Source organism: Rana temporaria, chromosome 2, assembly GCF_905171775.1.
Source record: "Rana temporaria chromosome 2, aRanTem1.1, whole genome shotgun sequence".
NCBI lineage: Eukaryota > Metazoa > Chordata > Amphibia > Anura > Ranidae > Rana > Rana temporaria.
In genome coordinates, this window is record NC_053490.1 from 19381238 (window position 1) to 19401115 (window position 19878).

General features: G+C 44.4%; 1 protein-coding gene and 1 non-coding gene across 2 annotated transcripts; both read right to left on the reverse strand.

Moving 5' to 3' along the window:
* Positions 1-824: 824 nt before the first annotated feature.
* On the reverse strand, positions 825-1774 carry LOC120928495 (odorant receptor 131-2-like). The gene has a single exon (XM_040339590.1). The coding sequence runs from the start codon at positions 1769-1771 to the stop codon at positions 848-850; it is 924 nt and encodes a 307-aa protein (XP_040195524.1). The 5' UTR covers positions 1772-1774; the 3' UTR covers positions 825-847.
* Positions 1775-4081: 2307 nt separating this feature from the next.
* TRNAN-GUU lies at positions 4082-4155 on the reverse strand. Its single transcript has one exon. It is a non-coding gene; the product is annotated as a tRNA-Asn (tRNA).
* Positions 4156-19878: the final 15723 nt, after the last annotated feature.

The window sequence follows — 19878 nt, forward strand, 5'->3', positions numbered from 1 at the left end:
GCAGCTGCAGGTTGAAAGCAACATCAATTGAGTTATTTACATTTCTATTGGTGCATTCATGAGCCGGTTGGATCACCAGACACTTTTATTTCTGTTCTATAGGCTACAAATGTGGCCTCCATACTCCTCCTGACCAAAGATGTTGGGTGTTAGGTGCTGAATCCTCATGATTATGCAAGGTAAGTAAAGACAATCAAAGTAAAGAAAATTAAAGTCGGCCTGCACAATGGACAATGATTGGTAGATAAAATCTAAAACAACCTTCCTTGAACACAAACTAGTATATGTGTGGGTACTGTTGGAGAATTAAAGCGGTGGTTCACCCACACTAACAACATTTTACCATTAAATTAGGCATAGTAGCGCGAGGTACAGTATGCCTGTATTGATTTTTTTAGCCCGGTACTCACTGTGCTATCCTATATAGAAGATTCCGACTCCCCGCGGTGAATGGGCGTTCCTATCAAGAGGGAGGATGATTGATGGCCGGCTATGGCACGTCACACTCCCCGAAGATAGCCGGAACAGGTCTCGGCTCTTCACGGCGCTATACGGCGCCTGCGCACAGACTATGCGCAGGCGCCGTGAAGTGCCAAGTCCTATTTCGGCTATTTCCGGAGAAGCGTGACGTGCCATAGCCGGCCGTCAATCATCCTCCCTCTTGATAGGAATGCCCATTCCCCGCGGGGAGTCGGAATCTTCTATATAGGATTGAACAGTGAGTACGGGGCTAAAAAAATCAATACAGGCATACTGTAGCTCGCGCTACTATGCCTAATTTAATGCTATAAAAAAAAAAATGTTTTATTAGGGTGAACCACCGCTTTAAGGTTTACTCATAGATTTATTAGTTGGTAGAATACATCTTCTTAATGCTTTTACTAAACACTTCATCTCTAATGCCATAAATAAGAGGGCTGAGAAGTCTTGGCAAACACATGAACATCAAAAAATTGAGCATCATCACAAAATAATAAAAATCTCCTTGGTACAATTCTGAAAATGAAGAAGTTAGAGAGAGCAGACATAGAAAGAGCTGAACTGCATGAAGGATCAAGGTTCTACCAGCCTTGGAGGCCGAAGACTTCCCGGATCCAGTTTTTCGAGCTATCAGCATAACCTTGATGTAGGTGAAGAGAATGACCAGAGACACCAGTATGAAACTTGCAATATAGGTGGAGAATTGTATGGTGTTTTGGGCTGGTAGGACAAGTAATGATTGTTGCCTGCACAGCAGATTCCGGGAGAAAAATTTCACCTCAACAGAGGAAATGAGGACTATAAAATCAGCAACATTGGGAAGCAAACCAACAAACCACATTACTGCAATAGCAAAATATGACCTCCGGGCTGTACATAACATGATGTGTTTGAGAGGGAAGCAAATAGCCACGTATCGTTCCAAGGCCATGATGGCCAAGTTGTACGGAGTGATTCGTAATGTAGCTGTGGCACAGGTCACCAGAACGTAACAGATGGGTACAGGAATATATAAGAGGAATCCGAAGCCTAAACACAGGAACAGCCCAAGGCTGAGGTACATTGTGTCGTTGATGAGCATATGAGCAAAGAGGATGTATCGTGCATTCTCCCGGACGTGAGGAGTGGTGAAGTAAACCATCAGAAGTACTAGGATGAAGTAGATGAAGAAACAGAAGCAGAAGATGATGATGACAAAAAAAACGAATTTTGCATTTTGATATAGTTGATTGTATTGGCTGCTTATGTTGGTGATGTTATTGGAAGTAATGAATACGGTTAGGTTCATCATGAGCGGCTTCTGAAAAAAGTGAAAACATTTATGAGTCTTCATAACTAGACAGCTAATCTCAATGCAACCCTTTAGGCTGACCCTGACACTTAGGCCCAGATTCTCAAAGGGCTTACGACGGCGCAACGCCAATTGCGCCGTCGTAAGTCCTAATCTGGGTCGTCGTATCTATGCAACTGATTCTTAGAATCAGTTACGCATAGATATCCCTTAGATCTGACAGGCGTAAAGCTCTTACGCTGTCAGATCTTAAATGCAATTTTTTTTCCAGCCGCTAGGTGTCGCCTCGTTGTTTTCCCAGTCGTCTATGCAAATTAGCTATTTACGCGAGATTCCCGAACGTACGCGCGGACGACGCAGTGAATTTACGACGTTTCCGTAAGCGTAAACTTGCCCCTGCTTTATGAGGGGCAAGTTTACGAAGGTCCGTCGTATGCCATGTTAAGTATGGCGTCGGGTCAGCGTCGGCTTTTTCCGTCGTTTACGTTGTTTTCCTAAGTCGTCCGCGAATACGACTTTACGTCAATGACGCTCACATCGGCGTCATTGACGTTTTCCGTCGTGAGCTGGAGCATGCGCACTGGGCTATTTTTCCGCCCGGCGCATGCGCAGTTCGATCGGCGCGGGAGCGTGCTTAATTTAAATACAAGCCGCCCCCTTTGAATTACGCGGCCTTACGCCGGGCCATTTACACTACACCGCCGCAAATTACGGAGCAAGTGCTTGGAGGATACGGCACTTGCTCCAGTAATTTGCGGCGGCGCAGTGTAAATGGCTTACGCTACGCCGCCGCAGAATCTACAAGAATCTGGCCCTTAGTTTCTAATGATGCAGGTTTAATGATACTATCAATAGATAGTATTACATGCTGGTCCTATTTACTCAGTCACTATGAGATTTGTTTTCTATATAACAATCTGGTTGATCCTGCTGAGAATAGAGAATCCACTTATTCTGTCCATGTCCCCACTGCAGTTCGGGACTTTGCAAAGCAGCGTTGGCAGCTTTGCACATGCTCAGTTTTCCAGTGTATCTTCTACCCTCAACATTTCCTCCCTATCAAATCTGAGCAGCCACTGTGACTACAGAGTCACACTTGTGGGAGTATACACATTGGTAAATGACAGCCCACTCCCTCCCTCCTCCTCCTCCATGTCCACTAACCAGCAAAACACAATGGGGATGGGATAATACTTCATTGATGGAGGCTTCACTTCCCTGCTATTCTAAGACATAGGTTGGAGGGTCATGACACAGCCTGTGACGGGCAGAAATCCACCCAAACCATGTTATTGGCAAACAGTTGCAGCTGGTGCTCAAATTTTTTTGGGGGGTGCAAACAAACTGGAAAAAAAAAAACATCAAGCTCAGCCACTGTGCCATCAAACGCAGCTACTGTAACTTTCAATTGTTGCCAGTGTTCCCCATCATTTGCTGCCAGTGTGTGCCCATCAGTTGCCACCAGTGTGCCCCATCAATTGCTGCCAGTGTGCCCATCAATTGCCGCCAGGATTCTGCCAGTTTGCCCCATCAATTGCTGCCAGTGTGCCCATCGATTGCCGCCAGGGTGCTGCCAGTTTGCCCCATCAATTGCCACCAGTGTGCTGCCAGTTTGCCCCATCAAATGCCACCAGCGTGCTGCCAGATTTGCTCCATCAACTGCCGCCAGTGTGCTGCCAGTTTGCCCCATAAAATGCCTCCAGTGAGCTGCCAGATTTGCCCCATCAAATGCCTCCAGTGAGCTGCCAGATTTGCCCCATCAAATGCCACTAGTGTGCCCCCCCTATTCGAGCCCACAGGCTCTAATCAGGAAGCCTATTAGAGCCTATGGCTTTAATCAGGCGCTTCCAAAACACACCCAATGCTGTAATTCAGATGACCGGTGCTCCACAAGAGGCCGGACACCTGAATAGTGGGCGGCATCGGCGACAATAGATAAATTCATGCAATGCATGAATCTATCTATTGTTGATTGACGGTTACAGGAGAGAGGGGGCGGCGCTCCTGCACCCACTATGGACGCACCACCACTGTTGGCAAAAATAATAAAGATTTGATTTCAAGTATATATTTGTATGACAATTTAACCACTTCTCCCTAGGTGGATATCATATGACGTCCTGAAGTTTAATTGGTTAAATCTGATAGAGGCCTGCAGTTGCCGGCAATTCTCTGTCATGTTAAAAACAATCATAGTGGCTGTTTAGCTGCTTGATTGTTTTAGCAGGAAGCGGGAGGGGGCGTCGCCCACCGGGTCCTGGCCCCGCCATCCTCACTAAGGGCCCCACTGAGGTGTCGAGAAGACGTGAGCGTCCCTGGGTGGGCTCGAACCACCAACCTTTTGGTTAACAGCCGAACGCGCTAGCCGATTGCGCCACAGAGACTGCGCTATTTTAACCTAATGCCTAGCACACACGATCGGTTTTCCAGATGGTCAAAAGACCGGTTTTCCCGAAACGAAAACTGCCACGAAAACTGGCAGGAGAGCTTTGGTTGGGAAAACCGGCCATGTGTATGTTCTAATTTTTTAAGCCGAAGTTTTCTTACAGGGAAAACTGCTAAGGAGCATACACACGGACGGTTTTCCCGGCCAAAGGAAAACACAGCAGTTTTTCCAAAGGGAAAACCGATCGTGTGTACTAGGCATAAGCCTAGTTTTTTTTACTTCCTATGCATTCAAGCTGCTGTAGCGCCCCCCCCCCCCTTTAAAATTAGTGGGGCGTTACGCTAAAGTTAGTGGGGAATGGGAGATTTCAGTTGCTCTCATTCACTAATTGTTAGTTTGTGCTGTTGCCAGTTCAGAACTGCCTCCTGGGTCAGTCTGTGTGTCCAGGGGTGTGCTGCCACCCCTGGGCGACAGTTGGCGCTATAGGGGTTCTGACAGAACCATCCTTCCCCAGCAGCCAATCAGAGGAGTTTCCCTCTTTGGGCATGCTGGCGGAGGGGTATATCTGGGGCACCGGCCATTTTTCTTGGTTAGTCTGCGGGGCCCGAGATCCAGGTGTGGCATCCACCTTCAGGGTGCGCGCATCCGCGGGCCCCATCCTCATGGCCTGCCTGGTTGAGGCTGTGCACCTTGCCAAGCCTTCTTTTGATGAAGAGAGGGACCCCAGCGGCTTGCTGGGTTCCAGATCCTAAGCTGGAGGCTTAACCGGGTAAGATTGGCTTGGGAGAACCTGAGTGCAGAGGTTGTCTGCGAGGCCTGGACGAACCACCGGGGGAACACGATCACACGCTACATGACAGGTACCCTTATATTTGCTGTCAGTAGGTGATCCTACAGAATAAGACTTACTGGGAGGATTCGCTATCCTTATACTCTGATTATACTAAGACAATTTACTACGCCTGTGGCAGAGGCATTGTTTCCTCCCAGTGATCTGATTATTGCGAGCGTCCCTTTGACTGCCAGGTCTGAGTTAATTGCCTGTCCAGAGGGCACTTACCCACCCTGACGAGGGTGGCGACGTGTTGAATTATCTGTGCCGAGAGCAGGCTTGCTCTCTATGCTTTTGATATCCAAGGCCTGATGCTACAAGTTCTTCCTATTCATCAACCTCTTTCTCTACTGTGTGTCATGTTGATGTTGGCCTTGTTGGCCTTGGAATAAAGCATTGGAAACTCACGCTACCGGCTGGACACTTGTTCTTTCATCCACACTCACAAGTATCACCCCTAGACAGAAGAACTTGGTAACTTGATACGCCGATCCCAAATCAACCAGCGGCTCCTTCGGGGGTGAGCGCTACACTGCATAAAAATAATATGACTTTCTTTTAATGCAGGGGTACCCAACCAGTGGCCTGGGGGCCACATGTGGCCCGCGGAGCCCTCTGATGTGGCCCTCGACCTCCTGCTCTGGGATGGCAAGTTGGCAAGCCCAGATCATAGGTTGCCGACCCACCATCCCAGAGCAGCAGTTTTGTGAATGAAGACGCTGGTAGAGGAAGCAAGTGGCTGAGGAACAGTATAGCAAATGCACTCTGCCTGGGACAGCAACAGCCGGCGATACCTGAATGCAAGATGGTTATTAAAGGTAAGTTTACTACTAAATTCAGAGTATACAGGTCATTCTCAAAAAATTAGCATATTGTGATAAAGTTCATTATTTTCTGTAATGTACTGATAAACATTGAACTTTCATATATTTTAGATTCATTACACACAACTGAAGTAGTTCAAGCCTTTTATTGTTTTAATATTGATGATTTTGGCATACAGCTCATGAAAACCCAAAATTCCTATCTCAAAAAATTAGCATATCATGAAAAGGTTCTCTAAACGAGCTCTTAACCTAATCATCTGAATCAACTAATTAACTCTAAACACCTGCAAAAGATTCCTGAGGCTTTTAAAAACTCCCAGCCTGGTTCATTACTCCAAACCGCAATCATGGGTAAGACTGCTGACCTGACTGCTGTCCAGAAGGCCATCATTGACACCCTCAAGCAAGAGGGTAAGACACAGAAAGAAATTTCTGATCGAATAGGCTGTTCCCAGAGTGCTGTATCAAGGCACCTCAGTGGGAAGTCTGTGGGAAGGAAAAAGTGTGGCAGAAAACGCTGCACAACGAGAAGAGGTGACCGGACCCTGAGGAAGATTGTGGAGAAGGACCGATTCCAGACCTTGGGGGACCTGCGGAAGCAGTGGACTGAGTCTGGAGTAGAAACATCCAGAGCCACTGTGTACAGGCGTGTGCAGGAAATGGGCTACAGGTGCCGCATTCCCCAGGTCAAGCCACTTTTGAACCAGAAACAGCGGCAGAAGCGCCTGACCTGGGCTACGGAGAAGCAACACTGGACTGTTGCTCAGTGGTCCAAAGTACTTTTTTCGGATGAAAGCAAATTTTGCATGTCATTCGGTAATCAAGGTGTCAGAGTCTGGAGGAAGACTGGGGAGAGGGAAATGCCAAAATGCCTGAAGTCCAGTGTCAAGTACCCACAGTCAGTGATGGTCTGGGGTGCCATGTCAGCTGCTGGTGTTGGTCCACTGTGTTTTATCAAGGGCAGGGTGAATGCAGCTAGCTATCAGGAGATTTTGGAGCACTTCATGCTTCCATCTGCTGAAAAGCTTTATGGAGATGAAGATTTCATTTTTCAGCACGACCTGGCACCTGCTCACAGTGCCAAAACCACTGGTAAATGGTTTACTGACCATGGTATTACTGTGCTCAATTGGCCTGCCAACTCTCCTGACCTGAACCCCATAGAGAATCTGTGGGATATTGGGAAGAGAAAGTTGAGAGATGCAAGACCCAACACTCTGGATGAGCTTAAGGCCGCTACCGAAGCATCCTGGGCCTTCATAACACCTCAGCAGTGCCACAGGCTGATTGCCTCCATGCCACGCCGAAGCAGTCATTTCTGCAAAAGGATTCCCGACCAAGTATTGAGTGCATAACTGAACATAATTATTTGAAGGTTGACTTTTTTTTCTTTCATACGATCGGTCTGACCCAATCGGACTTACTATTCACCTCTATGGAGCAGCAGATGTAAACAAACTTGTGTCTGTTTACACCCGCCTACCTAAAAAAAAAATAGAAAGGGATCGGCCCTCTTCCATCTGGGCGAATCAGATTGGATCAGAGGGCCCATAATATAGAGTGTCCGTGGACACAGACCTGTCATCCTCCCACACCGCTCTTTGTGGCCCGTGACCAGTTACCAATTTCGCTTAAGTGGCCCACACTCTTCAAAAGATTGTTTTAATGTTTACAGTGTGTTTGTTCATTGTACTATAATACAAGTACTATAATTACTGTGTGAGCAGTGCACTGAAGAGGTGGCCCTGTTGTTCTTACACAGAGCTCCGATAGCACTCCATTCAACAACGTTCGTGCTTCCATCCTTTAAAAGTCATAGAAATTCCTATGTTGCCTTTTCTATAGGAAGTCATGTATGACAGTAATGGATGGGTATTGGTCTTTTGTTACGGTAAATCGCCTACGGAAGGCAGAGGTGGCTGAAAAATCATTGCCTGTTGAGCTAAATCTTTCGGCAATTGCAGAATGCCTTTGCTGGTGTTGTGTCAAAAGAGCAAACTTGTCGAAATCTCCAACCATGTCACTTCCAGTGACTCTCCAGCAGCAGTAATTGGACATTTTGACGAGTTGGCTGTTTTGACACAACACCGGCAATATATACACTCTGGTAGACAATATAATGAGTGGACAATGTTAGTCCACCCACTAGTAACCAACATGGCCACCTCTAATGTGGCGACACACTTTTTCTCCTTAGCCGCTGTTCTATCAAAACAGCCAACTCGTTGTGTACTGAAGTGTATACGCTGCCGGTGTTGTGTCAAAACAGCTGACTCGTCAAAATGTTCAATTACCGATGCTGGAGAGTCACCGGAAGTGATGTGGTTGGAGATTGACGAGTTGGCTGTTTTGAGCGGCTCGGGGGGGGTCCCTCTTCCCACCGTCGATAAGTGATCTTGCGGCGAATCCGCTGCAGAGACCACTTTTATCTAAAACCCAACCGCCTGCTGAAGAAGAGGATACCGGGGTTATGTTAGCTAGCTGCTGCCATAACAATGATATCCCTCTTCAAATAGCCGACATATATCTTCGTGAGTGGTTATTGCACCTGGAATGTGTTTAGTCGTTTTAAACTAACAGCTTAACTGGGCTTCACACAATTATTTTCTAAATGTGTTCTCATTTTATCATAAATGCAATTTCATTATATTTGTACTTACAGGAATGTTGTTGTGAGATCCGTGGTCCAGCAAATGGCTTGATGGGATTTGAAGTTCTCTTTCTGGATGTTGGGTGGTAATTCTGGTGCAGCCCTTACTGTCTTCTTCATCCTTAACATTGTGTTTAGGGCAAAGTTGTAGATCCCTTTTTTTATAGCCTCTAATGGCCTCAATAGGCCTCAGAAATGGCAAAGCACATAATCATACATGACAATCTAATTAGGCAGTTAATTATCAAAACAAGCCGGATTCCAAGGGGCCACCAGTTAGTAGTAATAGCTTCCCACAGATGATCTGCAGATGAAACAAGCAGACTTGACGCTTGACTAATTAACTAATTATTCCCATTGGGAACAAATGACAAACCAAAGTATAACTAAAATCTGGGTCATAATTACATACATAAGGCACCATAAAACCTTTGTTTCATCTTCTATTGAGTAGAATTTCAATTAGTGATTTTTTTTTTACATGGGATAACACTTATTTCTATAAAATAAAAAATATGAATCCATATATAATTTTTTTTTTATTTGTCCAGAGGTAGGGTTAATCTGGCCATACACTAGTAGATTTTCTCATCGAGATCATGAAAATTCAGCTCTAATTAACAAAAATTATGCATAAAATTAAATAATTGTGCAGAATTCAATAATATAAATAAACAAAACCAGTGATCGCATTTGTGTTACACCTGCTGAATTATCAAGTTTATCAAGTCAATAAGTGATGATAAATAATTAGATAATCCAATGAAGTTCATCAAATTTATATCCAAGTAAAAATTCTAGTATGACTGATTGCCACTCACTGGAAAGACAGCTGCTCACTTAGAGCCGGTTCACACTGGGGCGACTCAGCCGCCTGACAAGTCGCGAGTCTGCTCCTATTCAATGAACCGTTCTAATAGGAGTGACACAAGTCGCTCCGACTTAGAAAAAGGTTCCTGTACGACTTTGGGGGCAACTTGCATTGAACTTCAATACAGAAGTCATTTTGCAAGTTGCCTCCCAAGTTTTGAGAATCGCCTTGCCGAGGTCGCCCCCAAAGTCCGTGCCGCCTGTGTGTGAATCGGCTCTTAACCACTTCCATACCGGGCCAATTCTGGCATTCCTCTCCTACATGTAAAATCAGATTTTTTTTGCTAGAAAATTATTCAGAACCCCCAAACATTATGGGCCAGATCCAGAGAGCAAGTACGCCGGCGTATCTACTGATACCCGGCGTACTTTCAAATTTCCCGCGTCTATCTCTAGTTTGAAATCCTCAAACCAAGATACGACGGCTTTTGGGGTAAGATCCGACAGGCGTACGGCTTCGTACACCTTAGGATCTTAGATTCAATACTTTCAGCGCCCGCTGGGTGGAGTTGCGTCGTTTTCCGCGACGGGTATGCAAATAGCGATTTACGACGATCCACGAACGTATGCGCGGGGCCGTTCACATTTCTAACCGTCTCTGTAGTCTGGCTTTTTCCGGCGTATAGTTAAAGCTGGTATTTTGCGGCGTATAGATAGACTTCCATGTTAAAGCGGTCCTCCACCCTAAAGTGGATCCCGCTGATCAACCCTCCCCCCCTCCGGTGTCACATTTGACACCTTTCAGGGGGAGGGGGGTGCAGACACCTGTCTAAAGACAGGTATTTGCACCCACTTCCGCCAAACGATACGGGCCGAAAGACGGCATTTCCGTCACATCCCGTCTGTCGCCCGTTGTGTGCTGGGAACACTCGGCTCCCAGCACACAGCGTGTGAGCCAATCGGCGGGCGCAGCGCGGCTCGCGAATGCGCCGAGGGAACCGGCAGTGAAGCCGCATCGCTTCACTTCCTGGTTCCCTGAGCGTGGATGGCGGGGGGAGCAGCAGAGTGACGAGCGTCGCTCGTGCTCTGCTGCGATCGCGCGGGACTCCAGACAGGTAAGTGTCCTAATATTAAAAGTCAGCAGCTGCATATTTGTAGCTGCTGACTTTTAATATTTGTTCCCATGGCACATCCGCTTTAAGTATGGGCCGTCGTTCCCGCGTCAAAATTTGAATTTTTTTTTTAGTGTAAGTTGTCCGTGAATAGGGGTGGACGTAACTCACGTCTAAGTTCAAAAAATGACGTAGTTGCGACGTCATTTCACGCAAAGCACGGCGGGAAATTTCAAAACGGAGCATGCGCAGTTCAATCAGCGCGGGGACGCGCTTCATTTAAATGAATCACGCCCCCTACCCGCCGATTTGAATTCCGCCGCCAGAAATACACTACACTGCCATAACTTTAGGCGCGAATTCTTTGAGGATTCGAAGATCGGCAAGGTAAGGTACGGCAGCGTAGCGTATCTCTGATACGCTGCACGGATCGAATTCTATGTGGATCTGTCCCTATATGTTTTTTAGCAGAGACCCTAGCGAATAAAATGGCAATCATTGCAAATTTTTATGTCACATCGGTATTTGCACAGAAATTTTTCTAATGCGATTATTTGGAAAAAAATATACCCTCTCATATAGTGCAGGTCAAAAATTTTGAGATTTATTTCAAATCTGACATACATCGAGACAAGATGCATAAAAGGTATATGGTTTGAAATTTAAAAGCAAGTGGGAAGCCATCGTTAACAGGTACAAAAAGGGCGATTGCTTCCACATTGCTTTTAAATTTAATTTTGTGATCACTTTTATACCTTTTATGCATCTTTGCTTCTCCTCATTCCGATTTGATGAGAATACCATCATCTTGGAATTACTTGTGACCCTCTCACCTGGATCTCCTGGGTTATCGCTGGTCTACAGATCCCCGAGTGCTGTGGAGTGACACTCTCAGCCCATCTGACCCACTACCGTATGGTTAGTGTGTCCTCCTGATCCGGTAAGAGTATCCATTCCCTATACTTCATCTGGAGATTAGATGTATTTGGCCATCTCAACAGTGTCCTAGCATTGATCTCTCCATTCGTCATCACACAGTTGATGGAACTCATATTCTTTTGTGGACTATACTGTTGGTTTTTATTTCCTTTGCTTTACATAATCACTTTCAAGGCACTCTGCCTAATACATAAGTGTATTCAAGGCAACGTCCCCCAATATCTATGCGAAAAAATAAAAGCCCATAACCCCCAATCGCATTCTGCGATCCACCAATCAAAACCTCCTCCAGATACCCAAGGCCAGATACAAGTCCAAAGGAGATCGAAGATTTGCAGTCCAGGGACCTCACCTGTGGAATGCACTACCAACCACCATCCGACTGGAATGCAGTCCAGGGACCTCACCTGTGGAATGCACTACCAACCACCATCCGACTGGAGTCGGACCACTTGGCCTTCAGGAGAAAGATTAAAACCCATCTCTTCTGAGGTCAAGGGGTTCCTTACCCATGAAATGGATACAGCGCCCAGAGGCGATTCAGTTCGCATGTGTTGCGCTTTAGAAGTCTCTCTCTCTCTCTTTAATGGTTAAGCCATCATCCATACACTTCACCATTTGAATCACTATTTTTGATTGGATTTCATGTTTACCCTTGTATATATTTTTTTCTTACACCTTTGTATGTTTGCACATATGCTTTATGATATTGTGTATCTTTCACAGCGCTACACTGTTTTGTTTTACTATCAGTTACATTGTTGCAAAGTCTACAGAATCACTTCCTTGTATGTCAGTGGTCTCCAAACTATGGCCCTTTGCTTGCCTTTATCTAGCCCTTGCAATAAAAAGAGGGGGGTGGGTGGGACTTTGAATGAGGTGCGTATGGTGGGAAAAAAAACAAATCCATAAACATGTAGACATTTGTATATTTATTAATGAACCAGATAATGGCATAAATAGAACCATGCATAAAAGCATATAAGCATATGAAGTATTAATATACATAAATGGTAACCAACATGACACAGAGAATAGGGGGGTTCGTGTTTGTCGTAGCGGTTTGGCAGCAGTCTCGGGTTCTTGGAGGTCGGAATGTTTAAAGGAATACAGTATGGGGTGTGGAACGGGTTGGGCCCATCTCGGTATGGGTACCTTCCAAGTTCCTTTTCATGGTACAGCCGATGCAATAGAAAAAAAACTTCCTTCATTACCTGAGACGTATCAGTCATTTAAGTTGGGTAAAAAAGTTGGGTTATAAAATGGAATATGTTTTTATATAATTTGTTATGTTGTTAATAAAGGGGCCGCTACGGCCATTTAAATTCCGGAGCGTGTTGCGTGTTTCTCTCTAAGTATTGCAGGGTCAGTAATAGGGGGTGTGTAGTAGGAGGTGGTGGCAGACACCATAGCTCCCAACTGTCCCTGATTTCGAGGGACAGTCCTGATTTGAGCAATGTCCCTCTTCCCTCCTCATTTGTCCCTCATTTTGGACTGATCTATATAAAGTTGTATATAAAAGTCACTTTTTATCTATCAAAAAGTGTTTTCCAGCGACATAAACCTTTCATCTAATTTCTAAATTGCTGCATTTGCAAATTAAAAAGCCAATATAAAGAATAGTAGTGGTAAAAAAAGCACTTGTGGGTTTAACCAATCTTGTTTTATTTTTATTACAATTCTTCTTTAAGGCGTGGCAAGGGGTGTGTCCTATGCCTACATACTTTTGCTGATAGGTGTCCCTCATTCCCATCTCAAAAAGTTGGGACGTATGGCAGACACTGCATTAGACACTACATTAGGCCATACACCTATATGGCTACCATGCACACCTGAACTAGATTCTGATTGCTCTTCAGAGAGCATTTGACAGGCAGTGAGGAGGCCTCATATTGCCTTCTCACCCCATACCCCATACAAGCAACCTAATTCACCTGAATGGGTCAGGATCAGTGGGAGGGCAGGGATATAATTCCAGCCACAGCTGAGCAACAAAGCACCTCAGACATGGCATGTACTAACCTGGCCTGTTTATTGACCACATATCTGCCTGTTACCCAGACTGATCATTTGCATGTGTGTTGACCATGTCTCTGCCTGCCCCTGATATAACCCATCTCCACATCCAGCTGACTATGTTCCTGTGAGATACCAGTCCCAGCCATCCCCTGGGGACAACTGCACTCCTGGAACCACATTACCTCTTTTGTTCTTCCTTTCTTTGGCCTCCTGTACTTCCTGGCCAATGAACATGGCATTTCTGAGGGCAGCCACGTACCAGTATGCTAGGCTTGCTTGGCCTATAGGAACTGGGACTACTGTAGGGGATGCTACACAAAGCTATATTCCCTGACCACTCCTATAGAGGAGACCATTCAAGTACATATCATGGTTTTGATACAATTGGTTGATTTGTGTGATATACAAGATACAATGTCCGGTATATAATCAGTCCAAACACTGAAAGAGTCTCACACGTGGTATCGCCATACTCAGAAGGAGCATGACTAGGGTACCACAAATGTATACACCTAAAACGTAATTTTCCCTCAAACCTCCCATACCTATAACTATGAACAAATAACGAATGACACCAATCTTGAGACATTTTGGCCAGGTTGGCCATTTATTAACAAATTAACAAAATAAAATTTCCTTAAAACAGGAACGATAAACATAATCCAGTACCCATAACATAAAGGTTGCTGGTCTTGGGAGGCACCAAAGAACCAAATTCAGATTGTGGATCAGCATAATTACTTCACCTCAGATACCTCCTTGTTACCACTTCCCCGTTGATCCACCATTTACTGGGATCCAATAGAGGACCCCATACCTTAGATGGGTCACACTATGAACTGTTCCAAGAATGTTAACGCCTCCAAAGACCCCAACTGCCAAACTTTTAAAACAAAACAAAATAAAATAACAATCAAACCAAACAATCCAGGATGGGAGGGTGTGATCAACTTGCTCATTCGTTGCTCCAAGGGGGTCTGATGCTTTTTTGGATCTGCTCCCTGCATCCCCCACTAGCAGCCTCACCTACCTATGAAAACCAGCCAATGCTGGTAAGTGACCATCCCATGATACTATATTGCTATTAACCCTATACTGCCTAGTATTTCCTGACATGAGGCCCTACGCCTATTTTATTTTTTTGCTTCGGACCTGTCTATAGAAATGTGTTTTGAGGGTTTAATTCTAACTATGCCCATGCTGTGTGTGAGATATACCTTATTAAATTGACAACTTTACTACAAATTTCATTTTCATTTTCATTTTCTAAAAACTTGTGGCAAAAAAATGAACTCTTCAAAAGACTTTGTAGAACATACTTTGTGGTGATTGCTGTTTCCCAAATGTCGTCATTTTATGGTGTTTTCACTGTCTTGGTGCTCCGGAGCCTCCAAAAATGTAATAGGTAGTCAGGAAATAAGATACATAGTTTATGACCCTAGAAAGCCTGAAGGCGCTCCTTGGATTTTGGGCCCCTCTATGTGACTAAGCTGGTGAAAAAGTCTTACAGTTGTGCTCATAAGTTTACCTACCCTGGCCGAATTTATGATTTCTTGGCCATTTTTCAGAGAATATGAATGATAACACAAAAATGTTCTTTCACTCACAGTATACCACGTACACACGATCGTTTCGTCTGATGAAAAACGGTCTCTCTACTGTGAAACACGGAGATGGATCGCTGATGTTTTTGGGGATGTGTGAGCTACAAAGTCACGGGAAATTTGGTCAAAATGGTGGCTAGATGAATGCAGTATGCTATCAAAAAAATACTGGAGGAACATTTCATTCATCAGCCAGGAAGCTGCACATGGGAAGTACTTGGACATTCCAACATGACAATGACCCAAAACACAAGGCCAAGTCGACCTGTCATTGGCTACAGCAGAATAAAGTGAAGGTTCTGGAGTGGCCATCTCAGTCTCCTGACCTCAATATCATTGAGCCCCTCTGGGGAGATCTCAAACGTGCCGTTCATGCAAGACAGCCCAAGAATTTACAGAATGGAGGCTTTTTGTCAAGAGGAATGGGCAGCTTTACCATCTGAGAAGATAAAGAGCCTCATCCACAAATACCACAAAAGACTTCAAGCTGTTCTTGATGTTAAAGGGGGCAATACACGGTATTAAGAACTGGGGTATGTAAACTTTTCATCAGGGTTATTTGGGTAGTTTTTTGTTGTCATTATGATATAAAAAAAAGAGTAAACACGGTTGATTGATAATAAATGGCTTCCGCCAAACACTGACCATGAGTGAAAGAAAAGTTTTTGTGTTAACATTCATGTTCTCTGAAAAATGGCCAAGAAATCATAAATTCTGCCAGTGTATGTAAACTTATGAGCACAACTGTACGTGTGATATATCCATTCTCCATAATTGGGAGGAGTAGCAGAATGTGTTTTGAGATGTAATTGTAAGTATGCATATGCTGTGCGTGAGACAAATTGTTATAAATATGACTTTGTGAAAAAAAAAATATTACATTTCTTAATTTTCCCCAAAATTGTGACAACAAAATTACAGCTACAAAAACTCACCATGCCTTTTACTAAACATCTTGGACTGTCTACTTTCCTAAAAAGGATAATTTGGGGAAAAATTGTACTGTGCTGGCATTTCAGGGCTTTAAGAAATGAGATCGTCAGTACATACATACATTTGTAGACTCTATAATATCTTTCACACAAACTAAATAACATACACTCAATATACATATAGTGCAGCATTATCAGTCAATGAGCATGTATAGCATAATCTCAAAAATGTGATAAACAATGTGAAAGGTAAATGTGATAAATGAAAAAAAAAGGGGTACAATAATAAGTTTGTCAAAAAAGAAGTCCAAAAAGCAGCCAATAGAGACAAAAGTCAATAAAAAGAAGAAAAATTAAATCACTGTCCCAACAGATCAGAATCCAACAGGTGAGGGGTAGAACAGATAATTATGTGCATACAAGTGCTAGCTTTCACAGATCCTGGGCCAGATTCACATAGAGATACGACGGTGTATCTCCTGATACACCGTCGTATCTCTGAGTTTCGTCGGTCGTATCTATGCGACTGATTCATAGAATCAGTTACGCATAGATATGCCTAAGATCCGACAGGTGTAACTGTGTTACACCGTCGGATCTTAGGCTGCAATTCCAGGCCGGCCGCTAGGTGGCGTTTTGGTTTATTTACGCAACGAATATGTAAATGAGGAGATACGCCGATTCAGAAACGTCGTTTGCGTAATTCGTCCGTGAATGGGGCTGGACGCCATTTACGTTCACGTCAAAACCAATGACGTCCTTGCGACGTCATTTAGCGCAATGCACGCTGGGTAAATTTGCGGACGGCGCATGCGCTATTCGATCAGCGCGGGAACGCGCCTGATTTGAATAGTACACTCCTCCTAGCCGCGGAATTTGAATTCCCCCGGGGGATTTACGATACGCCGCCGCAAGTTTTGAGGTAAGTGCTTTGTGAATTACCCACTTGCCTTAAAAACTTGCATGGGCGGATCTTAAATCAGATAGGTTACGCGGATATAAAGATCCGCTAACCTATGTGAATCTGGCCCCCTCTGTGTAAAACACCTCCAAATGCAAAGGATGGCAGCTTACCAGAATGTAGTGGCTTCCAAAATAATGCGAAAGCCAACAGCACAGTGGGGAAAACCTTTCCCAGGTGTATCAGTAGAGGTGCTGGCGGTCCTGGCGTGCTTCAAATCACAAACTCATACCCGATGCATATGCATTAAAATATAAAGAATCATAGCGTGAAACTGTATATAAGATGGTTTATTGAATATAAAAGATGCATTTACATCTCCGGCTCTAATCATGTGCTTCGGAAAAAAAAAAAAAGCCTGTAGAAATCTATGTGTCTGGCACCCATCATGAAGATTTAACGGGCGGCACATGGTGGTTTTGAGAGCGGCGCCCCTGTGCTCCTTACCGCCGCTGGTGGTATGGGATACTCCAGGAACACCAACAGTAACAGGAGGACTCATTTCTCTATGCTACAGTCTTCAAGAAAACAAAGTTCAGAGTACAGTTCTCCCATGAGTGACTAGGGGAGGCCAGAAGTATGAACCCCTCAGGAGAGGAACTACTTGGCCCAGCTATCCCAATAGTACACAGTCACCAGCCTACAGTGCCGGCCCAAGACATTGTGCTGCCTGGGACCAAGAATGAAATGCTGCCCCCCCCCCAGAAAAAAAATCACGCCAACCAAAAGGCCCCCACATTCATTATTTTATATCATGATAACTAAAGGGGACCCGTCATAGCTCTATACATGTATAAAGGAGTATAAAGAGGACCTGTCATTACTCTTTACATGTAAAGGAATATCAAGAGGACCTGTCATGGCTCTATAAATGTATATAGGACTATAAAGAGTAATTGACATGGCTCTATACATGTATAAAGTAGTATAACGAGGACCTGTCATGGCTCTATACATGTATATAGAGGACCTGTCAAGACTCTTTACATGTAAAGGAATATAAAGAGGACCTGCCATGGCTCTATAAATGTATATAGATGTATAAAGAGGGCCTGCCATGGCTCTATACATGTATCCAGGAGTATAAAGGGACCTGTGAATTGCCGGCGGCCACAATGTCTTTTGTGCAAACTAATCAATGTACGCTAATTGTGTTTTTTTTTTTTGGTACCAAAAATATGTAGAAGAATACATCTTGGCCTAAACTGAAGAAAATTGTTTATTTTTCTAAATTTTGGGGATATTTATTATAGCAAAAAGTTAAAAAATATATATATTTATAGCACAAAAAATATGCTGCCCCCCTAAAAGTGCTGCCTGGTACCCATGGTACCACCCGGTCCCATCAAAGGGCCGGCCCTGCCAGCATGTTGTAATTAGAGAATTATTCACATGGCCAGATGAGCATCTGTGCCCATTCAGCTTCCTCCAGGTGCCTTCTAGTGAAACTGTGTGGACTGGAACCTTAGGTGAAGTCTAGGGGCATCAGAGATACTTACAGGCATTGGCTCCCCGGCTCTGCTACAGCAGGGACCTCCATGAACAACAGCTTGAATCGTTAGAATGGCTTGTGGGGGTAGCTATCCCCTGACAGACAGGTGGGATTCCTTAACAGTAAGACCCTACTATTCTAAAGAAAAAGGGGGGGTTAGAACTGCGCCATGGCACCCAGACTTCGTGTATTATAAAGTCAATTTGGTAAAGTAGACATCAGGGTTTGGAAGGAAGAAAGTCAATAGGATTCTCCTGGGATTCCACGATACTGATGTAAGGAATAATGAATCCCACCCAGATGGTCCACAATTATTCCATATGTAACTTGGTTACCAGAGTCATGAGCTGCTTACCAGATCATAGACTTAAATCAGCGGTCGACTGTGACCCAGCCGCGGCCTTTGAGGAGACCAGGGGGGGGGGGGGAGCCCACTTCCTAGATGTATCAATCTCTCCCCTGAGACGCAGAGTTATGAGCGACGGTCCACCGTGATACACAGCACACTAAGTGTGAAATCCCACCACCGATAATAGAAGCAGCTTACCAGAACTTCAATCATAAACCACAGTCGGCTGTGACCCAGCCGCGGCCTTTGGGGAGATCCTACTCCCTGGATGAAAGCACCACTTGCACCCTCGGTAATATACAATGGTGTCACCGCACAAAAAAGAAAACGGCAAACATAGCGTAACTCCGTGGGATAGGTTATTTATTAAAACAATAAAACGATAAAAGGTTTACTCACATATGAAGAAAACACAAGGAGCATTTGAAATTGCCGGCCGGCATGTATCAGAGCAATGCCCGTATACCAAACGTAATGACGTCACTGCACGTCCTCCCAGACGCGTTTCGTCATTCGACGTTATCAATGGGATAGGGCGTTGCGGTGCGTCATCCTATTAATAGGCTCAGAACCCACCCTGAGGTGTGAGCAACTATGCAGCAGACGCCATCTTGGTCGTGGGCAAGCACGCCCATACTCGACTAACATCTAACTGAACCTGCTTAGATGAATGAACGGATACATAAGCGGTGTTGTACTTAGTAAATGAAACATAATATAATAAATAATTGGGTGAGCAGTTGGTTGCGAACAGGCACTAATGCAGCAAACTGCTGAACAACATTAAGATCTAAATTGCAAGCCCACGCTGTGCGCGGTGGCAATACCTATATCAGCATATAGGAGCACAGTGCCATCTAATGGTGGCTTCACAAAAGTGCACCATAAATTCAAATAAAGAAAAAAAGGTGAGGAGGGAATTTCTTAAGGAAATCCTCGTGTGCATAAATCCATATTGAAGCTCACAGGAGACTGATAGCTGCCAATCTCCGGAGCCACCGTGGAAGAATTGCTAGGAATGTACACATAAATATGCTGTGTGTGTACCAGTGAACAAATTACTAAAATTATTAATAATAAGTGCCAAAAATTTTTTAAGTGAATAAAAATTGTAAAAAGAATTATACTAAAAGACTAATGTAAACACCTATAGTCCTCTTAGTCCAATAGGTGACAGTGTAAAACAATACTTAA